This window comes from Canis lupus, chromosome 1 (genome assembly GCF_011100685.1).
Source record: "Canis lupus familiaris isolate Mischka breed German Shepherd chromosome 1, alternate assembly UU_Cfam_GSD_1.0, whole genome shotgun sequence".
NCBI lineage: Eukaryota > Metazoa > Chordata > Mammalia > Carnivora > Canidae > Canis > Canis lupus.
The window spans coordinates 14,094,640-14,106,693 of record NC_049222.1 but is presented as its reverse complement, the minus strand read 5'-3'; the positions used below and the strand labels follow the sequence as shown (position 1 = coordinate 14,106,693).

The window sequence follows — 12,054 nt, the reverse complement described above, 5'->3', positions numbered from 1 at the left end:
CTTGTAAGTGCTTTGTGTGCTCAGTCTATAGAGTAGGGGTCACGAATAAAAGGGGTATATCACCAGCACTTTGGAGCCTGGTCACTAGAATGTCCTTCCTGTGAATATTCTGGAATAGATAATACTGGTTTAGAAAGTCTTCCCCATATAAGGCAAAAACATGAGTGGTCCAGTAATGAAAGGCTCATCCCAGCAAACATCCTTCTAAAGGAGAAGAGGGTGGCCAGGTCATCTTGAAGTACACCTGTCTGGGGGTGTGGTACAGGTGTACCTGCTGAAGCAAGCCCTTCAGTTCCTTCTGCTTGGAGCAGAGGAGATTTAAAGAGGTGCGTAGGGGGGAAAGTGGCTATTTTCCTGCTGTCCGTGGAGCCTGGGGATAAGGGAGCAGCAGGCTGGATGCAGCAGGCCAAGGGCTCCTTTGGTGGGAAACTGATCCCTAGGTGGGGTTGGGGTCAGATTCCATAAGCCCTTTTCCTTGGAGATACTGAACAGCACTTTGGTGAAAGAGGCCAGTGGACCCTCCAGGCTCTATTTTTCCTCCTAGCCCTGCCCAGGGGCCACTGTTCCTATTGAATTAGCAAAACTGACATGTGACAGGCTGTGTTTGGGTTTGGGATTCCAGGAAACTTGGAACAGCCGGACAGAAACTTGGAGGTGCTGCTGTCCTCTGTCATATCAAGCATGACCCTGTGGACCCAGGAGGATCCTTCACCTTGACCTCTGCTAACGTGGGCAAGTGCCAAACGGTTCTCTGTCGGAACGGGAAGCCGTTGCCTCTGTCCAGATCATACGTCATGAGCTGTGAAGAAGAACGGAAGAGAATTAAACAGCACAAGGCCATTATCACGGAGGTGAGGAGAGCACGGTTTTCCTCAGAGCGGTGGGGAGGATGGGGCCGGGGTCACGGCAGGATCAGCAAACTTCCAAACTTGTCACAAAGTAAATCCTTTGTCCAAGAGGTCTGAAGGCATCATGCATAGGACAATAAAGCATTTCTCCATGGCCTCCCTGCGTCGGAGGCTATGCCCAGTGCTTCAGGCCCTTAGCTCCTCTGACACGCACAAGCCCCCTCTGTGAAGGTGCTGGTTTGGTGCCCGAGGGTGCCACTCCAGAAGCCACACTGCTGGTACTCAGATCCTGGCTCTGCAGCTGCAGCCTGAACCTGTAAGCCTCTGAGCCTCAGTTTCTCATCAGCAAAGTAGGGACAGTAACGTATCCATCCTGTCTTCCAGGGCCAGTGTATCTGTGTAAGTGTAGCCAGTTGTGATTTTTGGTTCATACCTCCTGTTCCCTTTGAGTAAGGCAGTGAGTGGCTTTTAACCAGGGGTTCTTTTGCACCCCAGCCCACTCCCAGCCTCTGCGGGGACATTTGGCAATGTCTGAAGACCTTGGTTTTTCACAGCTGAGTGGAGAGTGCTTTGGGCGTGTGGTAGGTAGAGGCAGGGGTGCTGCTCCACATCCCAGTGCCCAGGACGGCTCCCCCAAGGGTACGGCCACACTGTTGAGAAACCCTGGAGTAAGTGTGTCCTAGGGCTTCACACGCTCCTTCAGCCTGGGCCCTCGGAGTTCGCTCTGGTCACTGACTCACGGCAAGATGCCGAGCACACCCTGTGTGCGTGGAAATTGGGGCGGGACGCCAGAGACCTCCCCGCAGCCACGCACCGGCCCCGGGTTCCTAGGTTCCCACAGAGCCGCGCGCAGCCCCGCCACCGCGGTGGAAGCTCACGATGCCCTGGAGGAGATGAGCGAGTCTGGCCGGCCACCCACCTGCGTTAATGTCGATTTGGGGCTCCCCTCCCCTCCCCTTCCAGGACGGCAAGGTGAACGGCGTGACGGAGTCCACGCGCATCCTGGGCTACACCTTCCTGCACCCCAGCGTGGTGCCGCGCCCCCACGTGCAGTCGGTGCCCCTGACCCCCCAGGACGAGTTCTTCATCCTGGGCAGCAAGGGCTTGTGGGACAGCCTGTCCAGCGAGGAGGCGGTGGCCGCCGTGCGCCACGTGCCCGACGCCCTGGCCGCCGCCAAGAAGCTGTGCACCCTGGCCCAGAGCTACGGCTGCCACGACAGCCTGAGCGCCGTGGTGGTGCAGCTCAGCGTCACGGAGGACAGCTTCTGCTGCTGCGAGCTGGGCGCGGGGGGCGCCGGGCCGCCGCCCAGCCCCGGCATCTTCCCGCCGTCCGTCAGCATGGTGATCAAGGACCGGCCGGCCGACGCGCTGGGTGTGCCGTCCTCCAGCAGCGGCATGGCCTCCGAGATGAGCAGCGAGCTGTCCACGTCCGAGATGAGCAGCGAGGTGGGCTCCACGGCCTCGGACGAGCCGCCGTCGGGCGCGCTGGCCGAGAGCAGCCCGGCCTACGCCAGCGAGCCCCGCTGCACGCTGCACCCCGGGGGCCTGGCCAGCGCCTTCCAGCGCCAGCTGTCCAGCGCCACCTTCTCCAGCGCCTTCTCCGACAACGGCCTGGACAGCGACGACGAGGAGCCCATCGAGGGCGTCTTCAGCAACGGCAGCCGCGTGGAGGTCGAGGTGGACATCCACTGCGGCCGCGCCAGGGAGAAGGAGGCGCAGCGCCTGCTGCACGTGCCGGCCGAGGCCAGCGACGAGGGCATCGTCACCAGCGCCAACGAGGACGAGCCGGGGCTGCCCCGGAGGCCGGACGGCGCGGCGGGGACCATCGGGCGGCGCAGGCCCAACGGCTCGGTGGCGCCCCAGGAGAGGAGCCACAACGTGATCGAGGTGGCCGCCGACGCGCCGCTCCGCAAGCCCGGGGGCTACTTCGCGGCGCCGGCCCAGCCGGACCCCGAGGACCAGTTCATCATCCCCCCGGAGCTGGAGGAGGAGGTCAAGGAGATGATGAAGCAGCAGCAGCAGCCTGCGGGCCTGCAGCCGGCGCCAAGGCCGAGCCCCGGGGACCCGCTGCCGGACTACTGTGACACGCCACTATGACCCCCCCGGACGCCCGTTGGCAAATAAACTAACCGAGAAAGAGTCTCCCAGGCTCACGTTAAACCAGGGGTTCACTCCACGCCCTCTCCCACGCCCCCACCCTGTCCTGGCACCTCCTCTGTAGGTTCTCCTTCTGTTGGCCATTTTTAAAAACAATTACCACTTTTCTTCTAGTGATGCTTTACCAATATGATTTGAATTTGTTAACCTCTTCCCCTAACATATCAGATGTGTAAAGACAAAGAACAAAAGGTTTAATATATTACAGAGAAACAGTTAATGATAATGTAATATTTTTTAAAATGGCTTTTTGTTGTTTTGTTTGGAAGGCAGGGCAGGTTGCCAGTGCTAAATGATTTAATAATATTGTAATTCTGTATTTCTTTGGGGGAAAGGCTTTTTTTTTTTTTTTTTTTTTTTTGTCTTGAAAATGATAGACATTTGTAGAATATGGAGACTAACTCCTAGGAGTTGCTTTACTCTGTCAGGTGACTTAAGTCACTGGGATTCACTAATTTTCTCTGAGAGAACAGTTGATTGAGAAATTTCTATTGTAAATAGCTCAGTGTTGTATAGTGACGCTTCAGATGTTTTGTAGTTTTGGCGTAAGGACACAGCCCACACCACTGACTTTCCTCTTCCTTCCCCTTCCCTTGCCCACCCCGCAGTGTGAAGGCTGAGCAGCCAAGAGCACTTCTGTTCAGATAGGGTGGACCTTAGGCCACTAGAAACAAACCTGCACCCCAGGGGCCTCTGCACCTTTTTTCCTCCTCCCCTGTCCACCGCCCCCCCCAACCCTCCTGACTTTTGCAGACACTTTTTGTGTTCCTTACTGCTGCCACAATCAGCATGATTGTATAGCGTTCAATTAGATCATTTACATACCAAGAGTTATATTAAAGCAGAATGCACAAATGAACATGTCATAATTTTTGTTATAATAAATACAAAATTTACAAGTATTGGACTCATCTGCTTTTGTCCCGGGAGCCAGGTGTGTCTCTAGCAGATCATACCCAACTTGGGTTTGGAATGAATGGGTGTAACTGTGGGGCCACTAGTTTTGTTTAAGGGAAAACACCCACTGGTTAGCCGATGTTGAATGCGCTAATGAAATCAACCCTATGGTTCACAATCTGCAGAGCTGTTCTTAATAGCAGGAAATAGAAAGGCTTCATCACGCAGGGATAGATAGAGGTTGTATAGAGGAGATCCCTGGGGAAACTGCTCCCACAAAGCCAAGTTCTTTCCAATTCTCTCAGGGGCCCCTCCACCCACATGAACAGGTTACTAGACCTTTATGTGAAGAGCGAGAGTCAGGAGCGGCTGCCCCCCTCTCCACCGCTCGCAGACAGAACGATGGCACAGTGGGGTCCACCGGGAAATCCGGTTTTGCCAGCTGACGTTGCTGACTGCAGCACCCCCCTTCACCCCAACCCTACATCCCTTGAACCACATGTTAAACATGCTACTAATCATCTCTGTCTCCCATGGACCAGCTTCCCAGTGGTCCCTGGCTAGGTCAGGGCCAGGACAGGGCACATAGCATTTCTCATTGCGTAGACTCAGTGATGGACTGTCTGGCTCTTTCATTGGGAGCAGAAATCAGATGAGCAGACCAGCCTTGCCTTGGTAACATCGGTGCTTCATTCTGGGTCCGGCTACTTGTACACATGCTCTAAGATCATAGAAGAATGAACTCCACCCAGTAAGGGACCAGGCACCAAGGGACAAGACTGCCCAAGCCCAGACAGGAAGCCAAGCCAGCTCAGGCTCCTGCACCCAGCCCCCAGTGCCTTGCCTTCCTTAGTCTTTGCTCTGCTCCAGAGGGATCAGGGCATACTCAGAAAGCTCCGGAATTTCACAAGAGTGCCTTGTTCACTACAGAAGATGTGGGCTAGTTCCTGGACTTCCTCAGTTCCCCAAGCCCCTGGGCCATACCCAGACTCACGCTGCGGCTCGCTGCCACACGACTCAACGCTTGCTGCGTGAGTGTGGCCAACTGAGGCAGCAATAATTGGAAGATGCCATGACGGGTCGATCCCACAGCAGCTACTGGTGCCAGGGGCAGCCACTGGGATCGGTGAGTACCGTGGAAAGACTTAGCTGATGTCCTAACTTCGGTGGCTGGGGTGGGAGAAGCGGTACAGACTTGGAGCTGGTGTTTTCCTGGGTCCAGTCAGAGCTCACTTCTCCGTTGATTAGATCATGAAGTCCCGCTGAGCACACACCACAGGTGAGGTACCGCAGACAGAAGGGGCAAGGTCTCGTCCTGTAGGAGCTCGGGGTACACAGCTCGTGGATGAAAGATAACGGAGGAGCGCATCTTAGGTGGCCAGACGGGGAGCTGTGCTTCTGGGTCTCCTTGCGCTTGCCTGGGGCTCCCAGTTGGTTTTCTGAGCAGTTTCTTTTCACTTCTGCTCGTCAATGTGGCATCTAATGATACAGGTAGAACTGCTTATAAAACTGTAAAGTGCTTAACACATGAAGGTCCCTGAAGCCAAGGGCTCTCCAGAGTGAGTATGAGAGAGAAGAGCAGCCTCTCCTGCTACATTCCCTGCTTCCTCCAGGAAGGCCAGGGGATTGGGAAAGGGTTAGAGCAGAAGCCTAGCAAGCTTGCAGCCTTGTGGAGACCCAAAAGGGTCCGATGGAAGAACCTAGAAGTTGTTTGGTGTTGGTCAACCACATGCTGCCAGGCGTGTGCCCACGTGTGCCCACTGGCTTTGAAGGGGTCACCCAGGCGCTGGAGCCCAGACACCCAACCTGGCTGACCCGGTTGCTCTTGATTTCTGTTGTCACAGCACCACCTGCTGGTGAGATTGGATTCCTTCTCTATCTTTATCCTTCCTCCACTCTTCCAGAAGAAACAAAGTTCCCTCTGGTTTTCCTAGCCTCCTGATGGTGAGCAACCCCCCACCCCCCCCCCCCCTTTAACCAGCAGGGAAGCTGCAGTAAACCACGTGATGTGCCAGTGTAGATGGGCCTTGGGCCTTGGAAGGTGGGAACCTGACCAGGGGACCTGTCATGAGGTGTAGCCAGAATCCTAGCATTGCCCGGAGAGCGGAAGTCGGGCTCCAGCATCCATCGGTTCCCCACCCCCCTGATGAAAGAAAGAAAAGTCCACAACGCGTGTCAGATCTTACAGCTCAGCCTCTGAGAATCAGCTCACCGCCCGCTCCGCCCGGTGGGGGGATAAAGACCAGCTCCTGCCCGTGTCGACGCGCATGTGAGCACTCAGTGGAGGACGCTGTGAACTCACCCGCGTGCAGGAGGATTTCTGGTAAGTGTGGGGCTTGTATTATCTGCCCTGCCTGCCTCCCCCGTGATCAAACCAGGTACGTACTTAAGGCTTTCCTCTCTACGAATTGCTTTACGTAAGTGGAAGTGTCACGGCTGTAAGTGAACTAACAACGATCAGACAAGATAATCGGCAACACAGCAAAAAGTAGCTTTTTAAATTAAAAACCCTTAAGAGGAACATCTGTTGGGATTGTTACAGGTAGCAGAGAGGAAGTAATGGTAGAGAAAATCGGCTTTTCTCCTTTCTTAACCACTGAATTTCTTTTAGTTCCTCCTCCAACATAAATTTTCTGCAAATTTATGCAGATTTTTAATTTCCCTTTTGCCCTTCAGCTATCATGAACCTGTTCATATTACTGCATATTTGAAAGATGACCGTAGAGGGTGTCCCCCACCCCCCATCCCACCCCATAGCAGAATTACAACCAAACTCAGACTGATTTTGGCAAGTCTGTTGCCCTGATCAGTAAGTGAAAGTGTGAACTACACGTCGCAGACAGAGCTTTGGACTGGTAACAGGAAGCAAGCTCCCCAGGCACCGCACACCCTCCTCATTCCCCATGTCCATCCATTCCAGCACGTTCAAGAGGCACCGGCATCGAGCCATCACTCCATCCAAGCACTGGACGGCCACACAGGGGCTTGGGTGTAAGGGTGGCTGTGCCAACCACATGGGGTCACCACACTGAGCCTGTGTGAAGGTGGACCATAGACCCTGCATATTGCCCCTTCCTTGGCAGAAGGAAATGAGCAAAGGAATCTCATCTCCTTCCACTTCTAGGCTGTGGGCTAAAGTAGAAAGCCATGCTGTCCCCCGCCCTAAATTTAAGTGCCCCCGAACAAGCACTGCTTTGGTTGGGCTCTGGTTCATGAGTCCCTTTGTTTTATTCCAAATCAGAGACACAGGGTTCTAGCCTCTTCAAAGGGGGAAACAGCAGACAATTTTCTTCTATCTGGTTATAACCAACCAAACCACTCCCATTGTCATTCCTCTATTTCTAGAGAGGTGGAAGTAAAACTGGCTTTACACTAAAGTTATAATGACTTTCTAGTCATTACTGTTACTTGGGTCTTATTCCAAAAACTACTTTACTCTAAATACTAAGCTTATCTATTAAAAAAAAAAGTCGAAATGAGCACAAAAGTCATTTTCCCAAATGTGGATCCCCTAGACATTGACTTTGTAAACTCATTTATAGGTCATTTGCTGTTCTGGGTCTTAAAGAAAACTACTCCACAATTAACGTTTAAAGGTTCTTAGATCAGTGTTCCGTTTAATCAAAATCTGTGCTGTAAGCCAGCAATAAATCTTGCACACAAAGTAAACTCTATTTGTTTTAGGGCCAAGAATACATTTTAAGAATTGCTGGAATATTCCTTTTCCTAGAACATTTCAGTAGGTTAAATATAGCTCTTCAGGATCCTCAGTCCCACGTGGCAACCCAGGAATGCCCCGAACTCCCCTCCTGCTGGCGCACCAGATCTACAGTTGTGTACAGAGCAATCGCCCTGAAGAGGAGCAGCATCCACAGGACGATGAGATGACGACGATGGCGAGGCCCTTGAAGGAGTGACAGGAGAGACAGAGACTCAGCAACAAAGGGAACCCCGGGCCCGATGCTCAGAGCTGCAGTGAGGATACTACCAGGGGCCATGAGCAGACTGCTGTGGAGCCAGGAGAAAAGCCCCAGTATAAACAGGCAATGGAAATAAAAGGGAACCAGACCCAAACCCCCATCAGACAGCTGCCAGGTCAGGGGCTCCAAGGGCCACATTCTGTGGTCTGCTCCCACCTTCGTGCAGAGAAAGGAGCCGGGGCCCTAGCTGGCCTGACACCCAGTGAGCCACCAGTTCCTAGACTCCAGCAGCCCTCTCTATCCCACCAGGAGGACCCCAGATGGCACTCATTACAGCTCCAACCAGCTCCCCAAGGTGGTATACTTTGTACTGGTGTCACCACACTGCTGTCCTGTGTCACTTCAACAGGTCACTCCCCAGAAGTCCCCTGTGCAGAGCACCCTGGAACCCCTGGCCCATGCCCGGCTCACCTCCAGCTGCCCTAGAGTCATCCTGTGCTCAGAGCCCCCTGGACCCCTGGCCCATGCCCACCTCCACTCCAGACACCCTGCTAGGGCAGCCCCTGCATAGAGAGCCCAGAGATCTCCCCCAGGTCCAGCCATACCCCCTACACACCACCTGCATGTAGAGCCCTGGGACCACACAAGGCTCGTGGCTGACTCCCTTCAGCATCCAGCCAGGTCACCCTGTGTGTGGAAAGCCCTGCAGCTGCTCCAGCCCACGCCAACCTCAGTTCCAGCCACACCACCAGGTTAGCCCCGAACAGAGCAATCCCAGACCCCCAGCCTAGGACCACAACAGCTGCAGCCAGCCAGCATCACCAAGCACACGCTGTCTACACAGGGGGCCTCCACACACGATCAACCCATCAAGACTAAGAGAAGTAGCTGTTCCACCTAATTCACAGAAACCAATAGAGAAAGTAGTATAAAATGAGACAGAAAAATATACTTCAAAGAATGAGACAAAACCTTAGAAAACCTAAATGAAGTGCAGATAAACAATCTACCAGATAAAGAATTCAAAGTAATGTTCATAAAAATGTTCACCGGGATGGAGAGAAGAGTGGATGAACTCATTGAGAATTTCAACAAAGTGATGGAAAATATTTAAAAACACCAGTTGGGATTGAAGAAAACAGTAACAAATGAAAAATACACTCAAGGGAATCAACAGATTAGAAAATGAAGAACAGATCAACAATCTGGAAGACAAAGTGGTGGAAAGCACCTAAGCAGAACAGAAAAAAAATTTTTTTTAAATGAGGATAGGTTAAGGGAGCTCTCGGACAATAGAAAGTGAGCAAACATTTACATTATAGAGAACCCAGAAGGAGAAGAGAGAGAGAGAAAGGGGCAGAACAATTATTTGAAGACATAACAGCTGAAAACTTCCCTAACCTGGGAAAGGAAACAGACTTCCAAGTTCCAGAAACACAGAGTTTCAAAACAAGATGAACCCAAGAAAGTCTACACTATGACACATAATTATTAAAATGTCAAAGATTAAAGAGAATTTTAAAAGCAGCAAGAGAAGAGACACGCCTGGTGGTGACAGACACACCAAAGAGATGGATGAAACCATTGCCGAATTTATCAAGAGAACCACATTGAAGATCCCAATGTCTGAAAGATGACAATCCTCCAAGTCTGGGAAATTGATTGATTGATTGATTGATTGTCTGAGAATCAACTGCAGACCATAGACTTCTGGCAAAGAAAGGAATCTCTTGTTCAGGACTGAGTTCTGTTCTGTGAGGAGAAGCATGCCAGTCCCCAGGATGCAGCCCTATAAACACCACTCATACTCCACTTCATCGGCACCAAAAGTTTGGGATGTTTTTCAGAGAGTAGAGGACCAGGTGAAGACCTTGATCTTTTTGATATGGAACAAGTCAAAGGTTCATTTGAGACACTTCTTCAGGGAACAGTAGAAAATGTGAGTCTGCTTCCAAGACACTGAGGAGAATGCTGTGTGGGTTCGAGTTGCCTGGGGAACACAGTGGAGCAAGCCAACCCAGTACAGACCTGCTTATGTGGGTGCATTATTCCCAGACTCCCTACACCATCACTTCCTCCTGCCAGCTGAAGAGCAATACACCCCGTCCGTGGCAGGCACTGCCAGTTGCTAGCCAGCACCATATGTTTGTGAAAATGGACCCCAAAGCTGGAATCCGGACTCCCTTAAGCAGTATAACCAGGCCTTTGAAACTGACCCCTCTACCACAGCCCTACAAGAAAGAACCCTTGAGCTGGAAATACACATGGATCAAGGATCATTCATGAAAATGAAATAGAAAAAGAAAGTCCAGAGAGAGACTCAAGAAACTTGGGAGACTATCCTCAACCAAGACTAGAATTTGCACAACAGGAGCTTGAAACAAAAGCTGAGGCACCTCTGGTGCCTAATGAAGTTCCCTAGCCCGCATCTTCTGGAAGCGTTGAAATCCTCAGCACCAGCCAGTACTGCAGATGCACCACTTTCTCCACTGCTCACTTACATGCCCCATAAAGGAATGAATTATATTAAAGTTAGATGTAAATAAGACGAATGTGGTCTTACAAGCACAGCTTATAAACTTGACTATATTGCACACTCACTAGTTAACCACTAGCTGGATGGCTTCTGTTTATAAGCTTGTATTTTAGAAGTTAGTTCTTGATATTGACAGTTGAGAAATGTTCAACACAATTGTTGGGACTGATTCTGTCCTCTTCCACTGTGCACCCCCTTCCTCCATATCCTGCAAAGCATAGCAACTGGGGGCCTTTAAAAAGTGACAAGAGGTCCTTTTCCTGACTCCTCTCTCTCTTTGATCCTGGAGAGATCAGGTTCTAATTGCTTGTTTCTAGGAATTTTGTCTTAAGGCATGGAAAGCAGCAGCAAGAGAAACTATCCCCAACTCAAAACTTCTCTAGAAAGTCATAAAATTGGTCCATTCAAAGGGTAGAATTGGGTCCATTAAATTATTGCAGGAGGTAGCATATCAAAGGACTCCGTTATATAAAATCATAGAATATGTTCAAATTTAAGTGATCATCAATACAGACTGCTATGTATTTAGGTGGTTCTATATGAATTAGGTCGATGCAAATGTTCTCAGTGTTCCAATAAAGGCCATGGGGTGTCTGAATGGATAAAAAAGGAAGGTGGGTCAAGGCTACTTTGAAGAGACTCACTTCAGACCTAAAGACACACTTACTGAAAGGGAAAAAGATTCCGTATAAATTGGGGGGTGAGGTGGGGGGAGGAACAAAGATGGAAAAGGGTTTGTGTAGAGTTGATATTAACTTGAATAGCTTAGTAGAATTCTCCAGTGAAACCATCTAGGCCTGGAGATTTCTTTTTGGGGAGTTTTAATGATTTCAATTTCCTTAATAGTTATAGGGCTGTTCAAACAATCTATTTAACATGTGGTGAGTTGTGATAATTTGTGTTTTTCAGGGAATTTGTTCATTTCATCTAAGTGGTCCCATTTAGGTCCCCATTAGGGGTGTTTTTTGGGTTTAGTATTCCCTTATTATCCTTTATCAAAATTTCAATTCAATTAATTAACATACAGTGTATTACTAGTTTCAGAGATAGAGTTCAGTGACTCAGCAGTCTTATGTAACACCCAGTGCTCGTTCCATCATGTGCCCTCCTTAATGCCCATCACCCAGTTTAGCCCATCCCCCCAACCCCCTCCCCTCCAGCAACCCTCAGTTTGTTTCCTATAATTAAGAGTCTCTTATGGCTTGTCTCCCTCTCAGACTTCATCTTGTTTTATTTCCTAATTTATTTAATGGAGTTAGCATTCCCCTGGTACCAAAACCAGACAAAAATAGTGCAAAAAAGAAAACTGCAGACCAATCTCTCTCATGAACTTACATGCAAAAATCCTCAAGAAAATATTAACAAATCCAACCCAGCAATGGATTAAAAAAAATTATACACCATCACCAAGTGGGATAGTCCTTGCAGGTATGCAAAACTGGTTCAACAGTTTTAAAACAATTAATCTACCATATCCACAAGCTAAACAATTATAGGATCTGAAAGGGGAAAAAAAGAGATGGAGTGGCAATACCTATTTGACAAAACAAAGACTGTAGCAAGAGACAAAGTAGGGCATTGCAAAATAAAAGAATCAATCCAACTAGAGGGTACAACAACAAATATCTGCGCACCCAGCATTGGAGCACTTACAACAAAGAAGCTGTTAACAAATAAAAAAGGGAAACATTGGGCA

The 12,054-nt window shown here is 50.2% G+C and overlaps 1 protein-coding gene and 1 pseudogene across 1 annotated transcript in view; both read left to right on the top strand.

Annotated features, from left to right (window-relative positions):
- PHLPP1 (PH domain and leucine rich repeat protein phosphatase 1) overlaps nucleotides 1–3,907 on the top strand; it is a 206,821-nt gene extending 202,914 nt beyond the window's left edge. Inside the window, 2 exon segments of the mRNA XM_038525861.1 lie at nucleotides 623–851; nucleotides 1,812–3,907. Of these exon segments, the coding sequence (XP_038381789.1) occupies nucleotides 623–851; nucleotides 1,812–2,945 (1,363 nt within the window). The 3' untranslated portion in view covers nucleotides 2,946–3,907.
- A 4,827-nt stretch (nucleotides 3,908–8,734) lies between these two features.
- Nucleotides 8,735–10,368, top strand: LOC100687530 (annotated as a pseudogene).
- The last annotated feature ends 1,686 nt before the right edge of the window (nucleotides 10,369–12,054 follow it).